This window comes from Dryobates pubescens, chromosome 4 (genome assembly GCF_014839835.1).
Source record: "Dryobates pubescens isolate bDryPub1 chromosome 4, bDryPub1.pri, whole genome shotgun sequence".
NCBI classification, from domain to species: Eukaryota; Metazoa; Chordata; class Aves; order Piciformes; family Picidae; genus Dryobates; species Dryobates pubescens.
Genome location: NC_071615.1, coordinates 34,815,098 through 34,833,740, shown reverse-complemented (window position 1 = coordinate 34,833,740; position 18,643 = coordinate 34,815,098). Strand labels below are relative to the sequence as shown.

The following is an 18,643-nucleotide window of genomic DNA, read 5'->3' as shown; positions in this document are numbered from 1 at the left end:
ATAAACCTGCTTTTTAAGCTCCTTCTGAATTTGGTAAGAAGTTAGGTACAGGTGCCAAGTGAGAAATACTAAAATAGGTAAGTTGCAGAGGTGAAAAGGAGACAGCTCAAGAGCTTTAGACTCATGAGCAGAACATGGGCAAATAAATGGGCAAAGAGTTGCTTGCCCCAGAGCTGAGATCTTGACTGTGTAAAGAACAGTAGCTCTTACGTACAACCTCACTCCGGCTGCTGTGGACAAAATCTCTTGTGTAGCTGTAGCAGAATTCCTGCATTGCCGGAGACTGAGGGTTTGAGGGTATCTAGAGGAGCTGCTGGTGGTGTGACAAAGGTATGAGACCTCTTAAGGCAGACTGTCATTCAATGAATATCTGTTGCCATGGGAGCAAGTTTTGCTTCCATCTTTAGTCAGGGCAAGGGGTTATTTGGAGGTGGGTTTTCCTTCTGTGCTGTTACAGAGGCACCTTTTAAAGGCTCCTTTTAAGAAAAGGAAATGCTTTGCTTGCTGATGACCAGAGAGGCTTTCCAAAGTGGTTGGTCAGTGACAACAAAGTGTTGTATTGTGTGACTATAGTTTGTAGAAAACAGTCTTAAGAACCTTGACTGGTTCCTGGCCTTAAGCTTCTCATCCCTACATTTAATTGAAACAAAAAAATCGCTTAATTTGGCTTCAGCTGGATCAGAAACTCCCCCAGAACACAATGGCTTTTGCAAAACCTAGAGGACACAGTCTCAGGCTGCGCCAGGGGAGATTCAGGCTGGATGTTAGAAAAAAGTTCTATACAGAAAGAGTGATTGCACATTGGAATGGGCTGCCTGGGGAGGTGGTGGAGTCGCCATCACTGGAGGTTTTTAGGAGAAGACTTGACGGGGTGCTTGGTGCCGTGGCTTAGTTGCTTGGGCGGTGTTGGATTGGTTGATGGGTTGGACGCGATGATCTTGAAGGTCTCTTCCAACCTGGTTTATTCTATGTATTCTATTTTGAACAGGCCAGGCATTTTCCATCCTCCCTTCCCTACTATCAGATATTGTTTTTTCAGTCTTTTGTTGTACTTCTAAACATCTGTCTAACAAAATAAGTATTTACTGCACATCTCTGTTTGGACTGTAGTAACTAACACTTTACTGAGACATAACTGCATGCTTTATTTTTAGAAAGGACAAACTATTCATAATAACACTTGGAAATGCCAGCAGTTTCCATTATTATTGGATATAAATTTATCCTCTAATGCACCAATTTACACTATACTTAGTTTACCTGGGCTGCAGCATAAAATAATAGATGTAGCTTTAGTTTGTGTCCCATTATGTTATCATGTCTAAATTGCTGATCTAGTAAAAACAGATGCATTGATTTCTGAGGAAACCTCTTCATCATTGCATTTGGATATGTTATCACAGTGGGTCTGCTTAGCCTGGAGAAGAGAAGGCTCTGGGGAGACCTTAGAGCAGCCTTCCACTACCTGAAGGAGGCCTACAGGAAAGCTGAGGAGAGACTTTTTATAAGGGCCTGTGGTGACAGGACAAGGGGCAATGGTTTTAAGCTTGAGCAGGCTAGATTGAGTTTGCGCATTAGGAAAAAGCTCTTTACTATGAGGGTAGTGAGATGCTGGAACAGGTTGCCTACAAAAGCTGTGGATGCCTCATCCCTGGAAGTGATTAAGACCAGGCTTTGAGCAATGTGGTCCAGTAGGAGGTGTCCCTGCTGAAGGCAGGGTTTTGGAACTATCTGATCTTCAAGGTCCCTTCCAAACCAAACCATTCTGTTCTGTGAAAGGAGAGGGTAGCAAATAGTAGGTTTGCTGCACCATACCCAGTTGTGTTTTGACTAGCTTTTTGGGGAGGTTTAAGTTGGATATTAAGAAACATTTCTTTCCTGAAAGAGTGGTCAGGCATCAGAACAGGCTGCGCAGGGAAATAGTGGAGTCACCATTCCTGGAGATGTTCAAGAATGTGGGGACATGGCACTTCAGGACATGGTTTCATAGCCGTGGTGGTGTTGGTTTGAAGGTTGGACTCAATGACCTTAAAGGTCTGTTCCAACCAAAACAATTCTATGATTTTTGTTTGTGTGGATGTTTTTAAAATACCAAGATTTCAACCTTCCTGAATAAAAGGTTCAATATTGGCACTGATGTGAAGGTGGAGGAAGACTTTGACCAGTTAAGTAGGATGTCCTCAAGATCGTAGTAAAAATTCTGTAAACATCTCAGCTTCCTCTGTCAGTGCCCTTAAAATCACAAGGCTTTTCCCTGCTATTGTAGCATAAATGAACACTTGTTTAGGTGGATAAAATAACTCTTAAGTAGTATATTGAAGTCCATGTTAATACATGCTGTTTAATGCCACCTAATGATAGTCAGGGAAGGGTTATGCTAACCCCCCCCAAAAAAAAAGATGATGCTAAACCGGAGAGAAAATGTGTTACCCAGGCAACTACCCTTGTGCAGCGGAGAGAAGTGAGCATATGGCTCTGTGTTCCACGTTATTTCAGCATCTTTGAGCATTAAGAACCACACGTGTAATTGACTGTGAAAAATTACTGCTCAGTTACTGTATTGTGTGGTCATAATAGAAGTAAATGAATACGTCATTGTTGGTAGAATAGATCTGTTGGGAATCACTCGCGGGCTGGTCTACTTAAGGAGCAAAAATACAATAAGAAGAAAATAGCTGGTTTAATTAACATGTAAAAATTGGGTTAATTTGAATTCAGCTGGCACAGCAGATATTAATGTCTCTTCTTTAACAGTCTGGCTAGAACCACACAATTTGTACACTTTTAATCTTCCTAGTAGTATGAATAATTGCTTTTGAAAATGGGGTTATTTTAAGCATCTCTCTCTGACTTATTAGGGGGATTTATTACTTGCAAGTACTGACAAAGAATGCTTCTACCAGTTTAAAATCTTGTAGCTGTGTTAATATGTGGACTTTTAATCAAATCCAGGCCTAAAACCAGAGAATATGTTCTTAGTGTGGTGCTGTGTTTCTTTTCCTGCGCTCTCATCGCTGTGTTGGGATCTGGTGGTAAGGACATGTGCTGGTTGTTGTTCCACACAAAAAGCAGCTGTATCAAAATGCTGCTGGTTGATATTTTAGATTTTTAAATTCTAAATAATCCTATTCTAGAGTCTTGTCTCTTGCTGTCTGTTTTATTCTTTCTGGATGTGGGCTTTACACTTTTTGGGACAGAAGAGCTCAGGGCTTTGTGTCTGTTTGCTGTTGTGGAAGTTGTCAGGTATGGAACCATTAATGATGGATAATGATGAGCTTTTATAACCTGCAAATAACATGGTAACAATAAATATGCATAAATGCAAAACGAAGTAGGTTGTGATATATTGCTTGGAAATGGAAGGAAGTACAGCATGGAAAAAAATTCCTTTTGTCTTAGGAGAGATGGAATTCGCTTCTGTTTAACGACTGAGTAGCTGTGTATTTGGTGCCTGGCAGTGGGGAGTACTGAGAGCTCCTAAAGAGTTTAAATTAAACTCAGAGGCCTGCCCATGTGCCGGGGTGTGAATATGTAGCAAGTCATTGGCTTCATTGCCAGTAAAGCTCAAGGCATGCTTAGATGTTTACTGGCACCATCAATTGTGAGTTATTAAGAATACCTGAGAAGGTTTCTTCTTATTTATTTCTCACACTGCGTAATGATCTATGGTGGCAAGTTCCCAGAGCTAATTATTTGTCAGACTATTTCTGACTCTACATATACTTTCTTTTATTTAGTGAGTATGTATAGAGGGAGGTAATGCAGAACAGTTTTTTTTTGGCCTTCTCTGTACCATGGTTTGTTTTTTCTCAGTGTTCTCATCTGTTTCTCCTCTCATGTTTTCATGCTGATCATGGAAATCAACCTTGGTTACCCTGTGAATGTCTGACTTGTGTGTGACTTGAAATGAATTCCCTGAAGAGATGGTGACTGAAAATTGCTGTATAGCCATAGGTCATCATAACTTGGTGAAGGGAATGTCTTTCCCAACCTATTCAAACGCTTTATTCTTCACTGTTAGTGCACACTGAGTGGGAGTTTTCATTGAGCCAGCTGCAGTGTCACTTGGAGTCCAAGTCCTAAGGATACAGTTAGTTTCTAATGAAAAACAAAAGCAAAAATAAAGCCATTGGATTTATGTGTATTTCTTGCTATTTGTTACACAGCCAAGAGGGCCAATGGCATCTTGGCCTGTAGCAGGAACAGTGTGGCCAGCTGGAGCAGGGAGGTCATTCTGCCCCTGTACACTGCACTGGTTAGGCCGCACCTTGAGTACTGTGTCCAGTTCTGGGCCCCTCAGTTTAGGAAGGATGTTGACTTGCTGGAACGTGTCCAGAGAAGGGCAACAAGGTTGGTGAGGGGCTTGGAACACAAGGCCTATGAGGAGAGGCTGAGGGAGCTGGGGTTGCTTAGCCTGGAGAGGAGGAGGCTCAGGGGAGACCTTCTTGCTCTCTACAACTACCTTAAGGGAGGTTGTGGACAGGCGGAGGTTGGTCTCTTCTCCCAGGCAACCAGCACCAGAACAAGAGGACACAGTCTCAGGCTGCACCAGGGGAGGTTTAGGCTGGAGGTTAGGAGGAAGTTTTACACAGAGAGAGTGATTGCCCATTGGAATAGGCTGCACGAGGAGGTGGTGGAGTCACCATCACTGGAGGTGTTCAGGGGGAGACTTGATGGGGTGCTTGGTGCCATGGTTTAGTTGATTAGGTGGTGTTGGATGATAGGTTGGACATGCTGATCTTGAAGGTCTCTTCCAACCTCGTCTGGTCTGGTCTATTCTAATCTGTTCTATTCACTGAATTTTGTGTTTCTCAGATCTTTGGGAATCTTTGTTCCCCAGCTACTTGCCAGGTAAACCCATTAAATCTATTTCTCGCTGCATTGCCATCAAGCAGCCTTGAGAGAGAACAATTTTAAACCTCCCAGGCTGCCAGCAGGCCCTGCAGCCACACTTTTGAAGATGATTTTAAGGTGTACAACCTAGACATTAAAGAAGCAACAAACCAGAAGAGCAGTTGGCCCTTGCCTCTTTAGGAGTAGGAGTTTGATCTTTATTTGAACTCTTGGGTGTGACCCAGAGAAATCAGAACTGCTCAAGGTCTTTGCTGTATCAAATCTACTGCTGGAAACAATGCCAAGTTGTCTTAATTTATTTCTGCTTATTAACTAACTTAACGAAGGGTACCTCTACTTTTATCTGTGCTCGTGCATGGGGAACCTGGCTGTGATGATGAATTTGAGTCAGTTGCTCTTGGGCTGAAGAAGAATGTGCAGACTCCAGCTTGAAATGTGTGACTCAACATGCAGGACTGGAGGGCTGCGATGGATGACTAATAAATTGTTAGCAAGCTGATAACACCTTCTGATCGCTTCCTTCTGAAGTGAGTGGCAGCATTTAGGTCTTGAATGGGTTTGCTTTCCAAAAGCCTTAAGCACTGAGTCTTGAGGGAAGTTATTCATCTCTTTATTGGCTCTCTGTCTTGCCAGCAAAGGGCGGTAGGCTTCCCCAGAGGGCAGTGCAGTTAGACATTAAAGCTGAGGTGCGTCGCTGAGCACTTTGCTTGTTTTTTGTTCTGTTGTGACTTGATGAGTAATTCATTGCTCAACAGTCACAGAATCACAGAACATTAGGGGTTGGAAGGGACCTCGAAGGATCATCTAGTCCAACCGCTGCCAGAGCAGGATCACCTATACCAGATCACACAGGAATGCATCCAGGTAGTTTTTGAATACCTCCACAGAGGGAGACTCCACAACACCCCTGGGCAGCCTATTCCAGTGTTCTATCACTTTCACAGTGAAAAATCTTTTCCTCATGTTTCCATGGAACTTCCTGTGCCTTAACTTCCACCCACTGCCCCATGTCCTCTCACTGGGCATCACTGAGAAGAGCCTGGCTCCATCATTTCCATCTAGTGATATAAAGGCCTTCTGACAGCCATTTTAGGATAGATTAAAATCCCTATTGATAACATTTTTGTGCACTTTTTGGTTGTGATTTGATCTTTTTGTATAATCTGTGCTAATCTTGTATTTCAGTTTTTTGCAAGCAGGTGGTTTCATAGCTCTTGCTTTTTCCTTTGTCCCTTAGGTTGATATCCTTTCAAGAGTTTGTGGCATTTGAATCAGTCCTGTGTGCTCCAGATGCATTGTTCATAGTAGCCTTTCAGCTGTTTGACAAGACTGGCAAAGGAGAAGTTACTTTTGGTAAGACTGTTCTTACATATACACTCTTAATTTAAAAAAAAACTATTTATGCCAAACTCCCCTTCACCTTCTCTTGCAGTAGGAAACACAGGGTGTTTACAGTACTTCCACTGGTGCCAAGCAACTTTCTGGATGAGATTTTTAATCATTTACATGTGGACAGCCTGAAGTCAAGGTCATGATCATCTTTCTGGTTTTCTCTGGGAAACTGGTCACTTCTTTTTTTCCTCAAAAGGCTCGTGCAGGTCTTCAGAAGAGCAGTGAAAGGTGACTGTAGGAAATGATTGTAAAACCACAAGGAAGTTGCCAGAAGACTTGAGTCTGAAATTACCCTGAATTATTTGTTGTTTAAATTGGCTCTATTTCAAACTGCCTTCCTTTTTAAAGCTTAAAAATTTTCTTCTGTGAGATTTTTACAGTAATAAATCCATTATTGCCCACCACCAGAAAGTTCAGCTGTGTATTGGGAACTGTGGTGTTTGCATCCCCAACAACAGAAATAGACCAGCTTAAAGCCTGTGGATGGGGACTGCTTATTTCAAGGTACTGTTATGGTTTAAGGCTGGATGCCTTTAAGAACCAGAGAGTTGAGGACCTCCAGGAAGACCAGAAAGGTCCAGGGATGGACCAGAAAGTGTAATCTTTTGTTATTTCATTCCCGTAAGTCCTGCATCGCTATAAAAGTGAACATTTCTGTTTGTTCGGCCTTTTTTCCTCCCTCTGCTCTCCTGTACAGGCAGGGCCTTATCTTTGGTTGCGTGCAGAAGGTTTGCAGTCTGGCTCCAGCCTTGGTTGAGCTAATTTTTACTGTGTCATTTGGGTCTGGGTAGGGAGGCATGGGGCAGGCATTGGAGGCCCTGGGAGCTTTGAGGCCCAGGATATGAAGCCTGGTGGGAGGTAAGGTTTTAGGAAGGTGATGGTCTAGTGAGGTTTTAGAGAAGCCCAGAACTGGAGAGCTGGGCTGAATATGAATTGTTGGTAGTGTTGTATGTAGTTACCAATAATACTTCCATTTAAACTTTTAATTCTTTCCAATTCTGTGTGGAGCATTTCTTTACTCTTTGAGAAGAGTTAAAGAGTATTTGTCTTGCCCCCTAAGCTGAAGACAGGACCACAGAGACAGCTTCTGGTGTCTGCAGAACTATCTGCCACCTGTCTAATGACAGTGACCATTGTGAAGAAGGATACAGAAATTAGCAGTTTTGAGTAACTTCAGACATTGAGCTTGCACTTCAGCAACTATGGGGCATACTTTTTTTTGTCCTAAGCACCTACAGTGGCTAAAATTGCTATTTCTGATCAGCTAAATTTGGACATGATTAATCCATGTGTCTGAAGTTTTATTAATTGGTTGTTAAACAGTTCTGGTTTTTTCTTGGGTCTATTTTGTTTCTTCAGCATTTTGGCTGTCTGTTGGGACTGTGTGAAAGATGTGGGGGTTTGTGTGTAATGTTGCTTGTTAGAACAGCTTTTACACAACCACCAGGAACGCTCAAAGATTTGAAGGAATTTCAGGGGGATCTGTGTCTGATCATAACCTTGATGAAGGTGATATTTTGTGCCTAAGAGACTTGTGCACGTGTGTGTACAGAGAAGCAATGAGAGATGGCATGCTTTTAAATCAGGAAGGTGCACATATTTTGCAGAGGTTTTGTTCCAGCACAGACAAACAGAGCTCCTGGAATGCCTGTGATGTGCAGGTTCTTGTCTGCGTCAGAGCCCCCGGTTGCTTGGAGCACTCATTAATAATCTAGGAAGAACTGTAGTCATTTGAGCTGAATGCTGAATCAGTCCAACTCCACTTTTTAACCCTTGGCAGTCTGGCTGGCAAATGTTTCCCTTGATGTTACACACAATGAATCAAGGGATTTGCTTGGCATTTTAAGTCCATTGAAGTCCTTCTGGTGATGAGAGAAACTCCAATGCCAGGCTGTATTTAAGGCATTTGAAAGAGGAGACAAGCCAGCACTGACTGAGCCTCAGGTAGTTTTTATTTAATTCCTTCCTCTCCCTCTTTAAAGCATAAATCCATACCTTGTGGCTACCACCCTATAAATGCCTGGAGTGGAGTGGATGCAAGAGCAGTCTTGGCGATGTGCATTCTCAGCAGAACAGGTTGACCTTTAGACAAAGCTGGTTTCTATTTTTCTATCATAAGGGGAAAAAAAAGAAGCTTTTTTTTCTCCTTGCTATGACACTCCCCCCCAATATTTTCATGCACAACTTATTACAATACTCTCCTGTAACTTTGCCACTCTGTGCCTCAGTCATGTGTCTCTTGAAGTTAATTATGAGATCTTTTTCCATTGACTTGAATGAGAGTGGGATCAAGTCCTTATCAAGGTTAGGAGACTTAAATAGGGGTTTTGTGTCCTGTGGAATTACAGTGTGAAAGGAACAGAAGAAAAGGGAAAGGATCATTTTTCACTATACTGCTGTTAAGTGTAGTATCTCAAGGATCCCATTATAAGTCTGTACCTCATTTTATTGTTGTAAAGAAACAGCCTGGCTTATCTCCGCAGTCATTGTTTTTCTGTATGCTGAGATCATGGCATAAATATTTTAGCTCATACCCAACAGAATATAGGGCTTCCCATCTGCAAACCTCACATTTGCTACTAAGCAAATCATCCAGATATTTTTTCATTTTTTGCTTGCACAGGTGACTTAGCTTAGCACCTTTGTTAAACAAATCAATAATGGACTTTATGTCAATCAGCTTTTACACTGAGTGCCACATCCAGGCTGTGGATATTTAAAGACACGTTCTGGGTAAAGAAATTCCAGGTATTTCATGCTTTGCATTGATTTTGCTTGAAAAAATGCTGCAGCCTTACTTTAGCTTCTGGCTTGGAAATGCCTTTGCATTTTAGCCGGGTGTTGACATCTCTACAGTTTTAAATGTTTCATTTCTTTCAGGTTGCAAGTTAACTGTAGCTGGTTCTTTGACAGAGCACTTTGAAAAGTGCTGATCTGCATGGCTGGGGGGAGTAGGAAGTATTTCTAGTTTATTGCTTTTGGAGGTGAATGAAATGGCCACTAGTAAATTAGTGGCCAGTGGCTGACTGAAGCTACACCTGGCTGTTGCATCGTGTTGTAGATTTATCTGCTGCTGAAGTGTCAAAGCTTTGACAGTTTGCAAGGAGTTAAAGCTCTCAGCAGGAAAGTGGGAGGAAGTTTAGCTGGCTTTTAAATTCGAGGCAAAGAGCAAACCATTGCTTCTTACTGTTGAGTGTTGACAGGCACATAAAAGCTGATAATGTAAGTCCAGGGGTTTAAGAGACTTAGTAGAGTTGCTTTTTTGTCGTATGACTGTATTTTAATGCCTCATTAAAGAAGCAGAGCCCTTTGAAAGTCTTTACTAGATGGCATTAAAAAAAAAAAGAAAAAAAGGCAAGATGATTGGGTAAAAATATCAGTGTTTAAAAACTTGGTTGTTTTAACCTCCATCTCTAATTTCGGATGGCTGGATGAAACGATGGGAGCTGACGCTTCGGAGCTGTGAGTAATGCAGTGATGAGAGCCGGCTTCTGGAACTTTCTTTTGCTTATCCTGGTGCGGTACTCACCGCTCTAGTGAAGGGCAAAACCAACAGGAGAAGCACAAAAAGAGCTGTGATTGCCCGAGACTGAGCTGCCACTGAACCTTGCTATGAAGCTTTTCATGCTGATTTGGTTTAAATGAGGATTTCCCACGAGACAGAAATTCTTGCTTTCGTATGGAATGAAATGTGGCTGTGGTATAATGTGGGTTCTTTTTCTGGGTTTGGGTTGGTTTCTGTTTTTTAAAAGATTCTCTTAATTCCACCTGAAGCTGTTTCAAAATGGAGGCAGTGCTGTGCTGCTCTGAGATGCAGGAAAGAGTATGCTGTGAAACAAGGCAGTCCTCTAATTTTAAACAAAAACAATACAAGAAAATGCAAAACCAAAACCCCTCAAACCCAGCCAAAAAGCAGAGGAAATGAGGAAGCCCATACTGTTGTTTGTTTAGCCTGACAGCTGCAGAATCAGGCAATGTATTCTGCTTTTGTCTCAAAGCAAAACTTATGTGTAGACAGCAGCTATTGTGAAGCTCTGCTGTTATTAATTACATCAGTAGAGTTCTTAGATAAAACATTAATTAAGGCTACATCTTACTAAGCAACTCCTGTTTGCTTACCTGATCCTTGAATTGCCTGAATCCTTGTTTGTAAACGTTCTAAAAGCACAGAGCTCCTTACAGAGGTTTAAACAGAAACCTACGCAGCTTCAGAGTTTCTCTTCTGATAATGCTCTGAGACTTATTACAGGAGTCTCACAACTGCTTTTCTGACCAAAGGATTAGGTTCAGACTTTGTGAGCTAGCTCTTGCTTTTCTTAGAGGATTATTTATTTTATGCTTTGCCCTGTAATTGCTTGGCATGACTTGGTTCTTCTAATGGGGTCTGTAATTACTCTATCTTTTTCCTTGTATAACTTCTAGCTTAGTGATGCCCAACCTGGTCCACTCAATGCTGTGTAAAGCAAGGAAAAGCTAAATCTGAACTACCAAAATAAATCACTGAGGCTATAAGCTTTCATCATTTGATAAATTGCAATACTCAGTGAAATTTCCATCACTGGTTCATATTGGTTGGAAACCATTTGTAGCTAGTGGTGTGTTAGCTTACACCTGTGCAAGGAAACATTTGTGTAGATTCATAGAATGGTGTAAGTTGGAAGACACCATAAAGATCATCTAGTTCCAAGCCCCCTGCTGTGGGCAGGGACACCTTCCACTGCACCAGGTTGCTCAAGGCCTCATCAAACCCGACCTTGAACACCTCCAGGGAGGGAGCATCCACTGCCTCCCTGGACAACCTGTTCCAGTGTCTCACCACCCTCTCTGTAAAGAATTTTGTCCTAATTTGTAGTCTAAATCTGCCCTCCTCAAGCTTCAATCCATTCCCTCTCATCACTACAAATCCTTTCCTGGTTTTCCTGCAAGCCCACTTCAGGTACTGGAAGGCTGCTATTAGGTCTCCCCAGAGTGTTCTCTTCTCCAGGCTGACCAGCCTCAGCTCCCTCAACCTGTCCCCACAGGGGAGGTTCTACAGCCCTCTGATCATCTTTGCAGCCTCCTCTAGACCTGCTCCAACAGCCCCATGTCTGTCTTGTGCAGTGCTCCAGATGGGGTCTCACCAGAGCAGAGTGGCAGATTAACCTTCCTCATCCTACTGCTTTTGATGCAGCCCGGCACATGGCTGCCTTCTGGGCTGCCAGTGACCATTGCCAGCTCACACTGAGTTTTTCCATCAGCTAACACCCCCAAGTCTTTCTCCCCGAAACTGCTCTCAAGCCACTCCTCACTCAGCCTGGATTTGTGCTTGGGATTGCCCTGACTCAGGTGTAGGACCTTGCACTCAGCCTTGTTGAACTTCAGGAGGTTGTCTTGGGCCTACCTTTCAAGCCTAAGTCCCACTCGATGGCATCTCTTCCGTCCAGCATTTCACCAAGAGCAGTTTTAATGAGAAGAGAATGTCAAGTAGAATTTGTGGTAGATTTTTTTTTCCCCTCCAAACCAATTTTTGAAATCTTTTTGGTAACTGTTTGTGGTGAATTTCAGTTCTTAGACATATGTCACCTTGGAAAGGTTTTCTTGTTTTGTTTTTTTCCTACTAACTAAAATGTTATGTAACCAGGCAGGCTTTCAGGAAGGCATCCTAAGTAAAACAAAGCTTGTTCAGTCACAAAGTGAATCTGTCATTTTCAAGTGTTAGGAGAAGCTCCATCCTTTTACACAGTTGTGTTTCACTTGGTCTAGAAAATGCAGCTGAGTTTTCTAAATCATCCTGAATGGAAGTTTGGTGTTTAGGTTTGTTCTTTGTTGTTGGGTTTTTGATTGTTTGTTCTGTTTTTAAATCCTAGAATCATAGAACAGTTTGGGTTGGAAGGGACCTCCAAAGGTCAGCTAGTTCAACTCCCCTGCACTGAACAGGGACATCCTCCACTAGAGCAGCTTGGTCAGAGCCTTGTGGACTCTGACCTTGAATATCTCCAGGGATGGGGCATCAACTACCTCCCTGGGCAACCTTTTGCAGTGTTCCACCACCCTCATGGTGCAGAACTTGTTCCTAGCATCCAATTTAAAGCTTGTCTTCTCTAATTTGAAACCATAAGAGAATAAAAACCTGAGAGCATTTGCAGCAGATAGGTGAAACTTCAAGCTTATCATGGATCTTTTGGTGGGGATAATTCATGAAGGCAGAAGGCAGTTCTCTGTAATAGTGTTTTCATTATAAAATTAACCTCTAGGCCGTGTTCTTGTTGAAAGGTTTGGATAGGACAATAAAGTTATAACCAAGTAGAATCATGGAATCATTAAGATAAATAGAGTTCAACAGTTACCTAACTACCAAGTCTGGTGCTAAACCATGCCTCTCAGCACCGCATCTGTCTCTCTGAAATACCTCTAGGGATGATGAGTGAACCATTTCCCCTAGGAGCTTGTTCCAGTCTTTGAGAACCCTTTCAGTGAAGAAGTTTCTTCTGGTATCCAGTCTAAACCTCCCCTGGTGCAACTTGAGGCCATTTCTTCTTGTCATACCAAATGAATTTGGTTTAATAGTAAGTGCCTCTCTCCACAAAAGGAATGCATGCTGAATATTTTGTTAGGATTCATACAGGACTTTATGGTTTCCTGGGGGCTTTGGTTGTTGTCATCTTTCAAGTCTACTTGGGACATCTGAAGGACACTCAGTTAGCAACTCTGGTTGTAGTCTCACCTCTGTGTACAACAGGTGCTCTATCACCAAAATGGATGAGATTCACGTATGAACAGAAGCAGCTGCTTTCAGTGAGAGACTCCAGCCTCCTGTGTCTCTGCCCTGCCATGCCTACCTCTAAGAAGGGTACTGCACCCCACTGGAGCTGTTGCAGTAGTATCTCTTCTACCTGGAGATGCGCAGAGTCAACAAATTCATCTTCTGAGGGCAGCCGAACAAATATGATAAGCTTTTGCTTTCCACTGATGTGTTCCAGATGTTACCTGGAGGTCCAAAGCCACTGTGAAGGCATCTATTTTTGTATATCTGTGTGGAGCTTTATTGCACTTCTTTAAATGATAGGTTTGTACTACAAAAAGAACCACCCTGATTTTAGGAACTTTTTAAATGATTTCTGAACAACCGAATGTGGATGCAGGCCACGATGAAATTGGCATGCACGTTTTGTATGGTATCTTGTCAGAAATCAGCAGAGCTGCTCAGAAGCTGTTCCAGTTGAGTGGGTCAAAAATCCACTTTTTATGAAAGGCTAAGTGTAGATTTGCACAATTGGCTATAATGGCTCCAATTTTAAAAGAGATAACAGAGAGCACTTCCAGTTGGTGGGGTAATTCAAGAATACTACATGCTCAGGTGGCTAAAATATTATGCCTTCTGCTGCTACTTCATGCTACTTAGAAAGGAAAAAACTAGGTGTGGAAAAGGTGGGGGAAAAGCCAATTTGAGAGTAAATTTCAACTGTATGAGGTCAGTCTTTGGTTAACAGTGAGCTGCCAGTTAGCTAGCTATGATTCTGTACAGCCGTGTGTCATAGAATCATAGACTACTTTGGGTAGGAAGGTACCTCCAAAGGTTGTCTAGTCCAACCTCCCCTGTAGTCAGCAGGGACATACCCCTCTAGAGACTTGTTCAGAGCCTTGTTGAGCCTGATGGTGAGTATCTCCAGGGATGGGGAATCAACTACCACCCTGGGCAACCTGTTCCAGTGTTCTGCACATTCATGGTGCAGAACTTGTTCCTAACATCCAATCTAAATCTGCTCTGCTCTCATTTCAAACTGTTGCCCCTCATCCTGTCACTGCAGGTCTTTGCAAACAGTCCCTCTCCATCCTTCTTGTAGCCCTTTCAGGTACTGGCAGGCTGCTATTAGGCCTTCTCCGGGCTGAACAACCCCAGTTCCCTTAGCCTGTCCCCATAGTAGAGGTGCTCCAACCCCCTGATCATTTTCTTGGCCCTCTTCTGGACCTGCTCCATCAGGTCCATGTCCTTCCTGTATTGAGGGCCCCAGAGCTGGACACAGCACTGCAGATGAGGTCTCAGCAGAGCAGAGTGGCAGAATCCCCTCTCCCCATCTCTGTGCTGCTTTTGATGCAGAACCCAGGATGCCATTTGCCTTCTGGACTGCAGACACACACTGTTGGCTTGCTTCCAGCTTTTCATCCACCAGCACCCCCAAGTCCTTTTTTGCAGGGCTGCTCTCAATTTCATCATGCCCCAGCCTGTGTTGATATCTGGGATTGCCCCAGCCTAGGTGCAGAACCTTACAATTCACCTCATTGAACCTCATGAGATGCTCCTCAGCCACCTCTCCAGCTTGTCCAGGTCTCTCAGGATGGCCCCATCCTGTCCTTCAGACTTACCAACCCCAGCACTCAGCTTGGTGTCATCTGGAAATTTGCTGAGGGTCACCTCAGTCTCACTGGTGATGAAGAGATTGATCACTACTGATCTCTGTATTGATCAGCACTAGTTCCAATATTGATCAGCATTGATCCCAGTATTCCCTGTTGGAATAAAAAAAGATTCCTGATTACTAGGCAGCTTTCAGGGAGCAATCAGAAGCTTCCACACCAGAACATATTTACATGGTGGCAGCAGCAGTTATACCAATTTAAGCTTGACTTTTATTTTAATGTTTTCCCCATCACCTTTTAAAATTGTCCTGGAATTACAGATTTAGAAGGTAAAAACTTCAGCCAAGCCTGAAGAGCTGGGAAAGCGTTTTGTTATTGCAAATTTGAATGTGAAATTCCATATAGCAAAACACACAGGCTGTGTAATTTAGTTTTGTAAATTGGAGAATTTGCTGTTGTTTAGCAGTTAATGACTAATTTTTTTTCCCCCCAGCATTTCAGTGCAGGACTTGATTTGATAAACTGATAAAAGAAAACAAAAACTGAGAACGTGCTGGTAGTGCTCAAAGTGAAAATTATAGTTTGGGTAGGTTTGGGGGACAGATAGTTAGACATTTTAATTGAACTAAAATAGTTTTATACTTATCCAGTACTGTTGTGGGAGTACATTTGGTGGTGCATTTGAAATGGAAGTATTTAAGTGGGGAAAAAAATTATATGTTAATGCTTTGCAAGAAAGTGATTTTTTTTTTTTCCTTCTTCTTTTGGTTTTTTTTTCCCTACCATCTATCTAAGCAAAATAGCTGTAGAAAGAAATAGAGCTCTCAAGTCTGTAGTGGAGAGTGAAGTGCAAAGTTTAGGATAATTTCTTCGTGCCAGGAGTTTGCTTTTATCGCTTTGATTGTTGAACTGCTGTAGGAAAGAGCCATGGGGATTCTGGAGTAAACTTGTGTTCCTGGACAGCTGCAGTGACAGCAGCCCCTGCCAGTGTGGAAAAAAAGGATGTTTGGATTCTGAAAGTCTTGTGTTGTTCATGTCTCTGTGATACAGGGATAACAGATGTGAGTCCAGATGATTCACCATCCCTGGAGGCGTTTCGAAGAGGCAGAGATGTGGTGCTGAGGGACGTGGTTTAGCCCCAGACTTGCTAGAGTTAGAGAATGGTTGGACTCAAGGATCTCAAAAGGCTTTTCCAACCCAAATAATTCTGTGATTCTGTGATGATTTCACTTAGCCACACGGACACAGGGACATGGAATTTGAAATGACAGCTTTGGTTCCATCCAAGCACCACTGGCTTATGTTCAGCAGCAGGAACCCCTGCTTGTTCAGGACTAGTCCATAGCTGGACCAGCTCAATGAGGTTAAAATTCTCAGTTTTGTCGAGTTTAGTTTTATCTTTGGGGATTTTCTCTGGATTTGGAGTAATTAGTCCTATTTTAACAAAATAAGCTGCCACTTACACATGCACACATAAAATTCCCTAAAGAGGTGAATCCCAGGCCTTTTTTTAGGTGTTTATAATGCAAGTGTATCTGCACAGCTGTGATTTTCAGGTGCAGATGAAACTGATCTTAGACTGAGAGCACTACTGGAAGGGGTTGCACTCCATTGAGTGAATCTGTTTTATGAGCCAGCACTGTGCTCAAGTGGCCAAGAAGGCCAATGGCATCCTGGCCAGGATCAGAACTACTCTGTCCAGCAGGAGTAGGGGAGTGATGCCCCTGTTCTTGGTCCTTGGTGAGGCTACAGTTTAAGTACTGGGTTCAGTTCTGGGTACCAGAGTGTAGGAAAGACCTTGAAGTGCTGGAGCATGTCCAGAGAAGAGCAAGGAGGCTGGTGAGGGGTTATATGGGGAGCAGATGAGGGAGCTGGGGTTGTTTAGTCTGGAGAAGGGAAGGCTGAGGGCAGATCTTACTGCTCTCTACAACTATCTGAAAGGAGGTAGGAATGAGGCTGGCATTGGTCTCTTCTCCCAAGGAACCAGTGACAGGAGAAGAGGAAATGAGTTTAAGTTGTGCCAGGGGAGGTTTATATTGGACATGAGGAAAAATTTCTTCACTGAGAGCATGGTGAGGCATTGGAATAGGCTGCCCAGGGAAGTGATGGAGTCACCATCCCTGGAGGTGTTCAAGAAGCGTGTGGATGTGGGCTTTCAGGATATAGTTTAGTGGTTGTGGTAGTTGGGTTACGGTTGGACTCAATGGTCTTAAAGTTTTATTCCAGCATTAATGATTCCACGATTCTATTTTTAAGCAGCAGCAGTACCACCACATGGCAGAGCACAGACAAATTGCACTGACCTGAGCTGCTATCTATTCTCAAATCAACCTCATCCAACTCCCCTTCTTGAGTTATGTAATGCAACCTCATTATCTTCGCATTATGTGCTCCATTTCTGCTCTGCCAGCTTCAGGTTGAGTGTTCTGCCAGGTACTTGCCTTGTAATATTTTTTTAAATTCAGAGCTGCAGAATAGACTGTGGTCCATGTTTTGCAAGGAGTTTAAGAAGCAGTGAAAATACAGCACTGGGGGTGTTGTTTCAGAGCTTCTTAGCTGTGGAAAAAGGTGACAGCCCTCCCTGTTCTTACTGCTTTGTGAGGGAAGTTGGGAGGGTAGAATCATAGAATGGCTTGAGTTGGAAGGGACCTTAAAGATCATTTAGTTCCAACCACTCTACCATGGGCATGGACACATTCTACTAGAACAGGTTGCTGAAAGCTTCATCTGGCCTGGCTTTGAATCTTTCCAGGGCTGAATACCTTCTCTTTGCAAACCTTAGTAATCAAGCTATTCCACCGTGGGGCTCCACTGCTTTTCGTGCAGCCCAGGATGTCATTGGCCTTCTGGGCTGCAAGCACACACTGTTAGCTCATGCCCAGCTTCTCATCCACCAGACACTAATCAGAGGACACTGTAACTTTCATATGATAAAAAGATGAAGGAATGATTATTGTTAGGAGCCTGGCCCCATCAAAAATAATTTGAGACTGCTCAGATTTTCCTATCTCTTGTCTCACACCAAGTGAAAAAACACCTTTTGCTCTGACAAAGACAAATGTGGAGTCCAAGCAAACATAGCTTCTGGTAAACAATGAGTTGTTCCTGATCTCATCCAGACATTATCAGTGTCTTGCTTGGGGGAAGTTCAGGAGATGGGATGAGAGGGAAGGAGGAAGCAGATGAGCCTCTGATTCCTGTGCAAGGGACAGGCTATTCCGAAATATCTTCATTCCTCTGGAAAAACAGAGTGGTTGCTACCAGGAAGAGACAGCCTCCATTGCCTCTTTGTGGGCAAGACAGGCTACCTTCTTCATGCTGGTTGCATTTTTTGAAGGAAGACTGGCAGAAGCAGGAACTTCATAAAGGTGATCTCCAGTGGCACATGACAAGGTGCCTCGAGCTGTGTCAGTAGGAAGCATCCTAAATAAATGACTTTCAGTAGAGGGACAGGACCTCACCCTGAACCAATTGGCTTTCCCTCCTGTTGCCTTGAGAGTAGAATTTTGCTCCTGGAGAATGCTGGCAAACAAGATCCAAGCTGGAGCTTGAAGACATGAATGAACAATGCTGTCCTGGGGGCACTGATGTTCTTTGGAAAAAATTCTCATAGGACATTAGGACTTGAAGTGCTGAATTTTAAGAATTTGAGGTTAACTGGGGTCAGTCTTTCTGTTTGTGAGTTAAATCCAACGTCTTTCACCACTGATTCCCTGTGATCAGTGGGTGGGGTGTTTTAAAGCTGAAACTACTTGAAGGATGGGAACAGGTCTGCAGTGTCATCTGCTCTTGCTGTGAAGCCCCTTTGCTTTAGAACAAGCTGTCCCTGTGGATGACACCAACTGCAGTGCTTTTGGGACTGCCCAGGACACCTGCCCCTTTCACCTCCATGGGACCATTCTTTGTGCTTCGTTCGTGTGGGTGCTTCCTGACATTTCCTGGCTCTTGGTTGTGCCACCCTGCTCTCATTTTTTCCAGCTTCCTTGCCTAAAAGTGGGAATTCTAGCCTGGTTGGGTTTCCCCAGGTCAGCAGAGCCTTGGTGCCTGCTTGGCATGGGCT

General features: G+C 43.2%; 1 protein-coding gene across 5 annotated transcripts in view; it reads left to right on the top strand.

The window, feature by feature from the left end:
* SLC25A13 (solute carrier family 25 member 13) overlaps positions 1 to 18,643 on the top strand; it is a 111,171-nt gene that overhangs the window by 30,265 nt on the left and 62,263 nt on the right. For all 5 annotated transcript variants that reach the window (XM_054161102.1, XM_054161103.1, XM_054161101.1 and 2 more), the window contains one exon: positions 6,092 to 6,207. In XM_054161102.1, the coding sequence (XP_054017077.1) occupies positions 6,092 to 6,207 (116 nt within the window). The remainder of the gene's footprint in view (positions 1 to 6,091; positions 6,208 to 18,643) is intronic.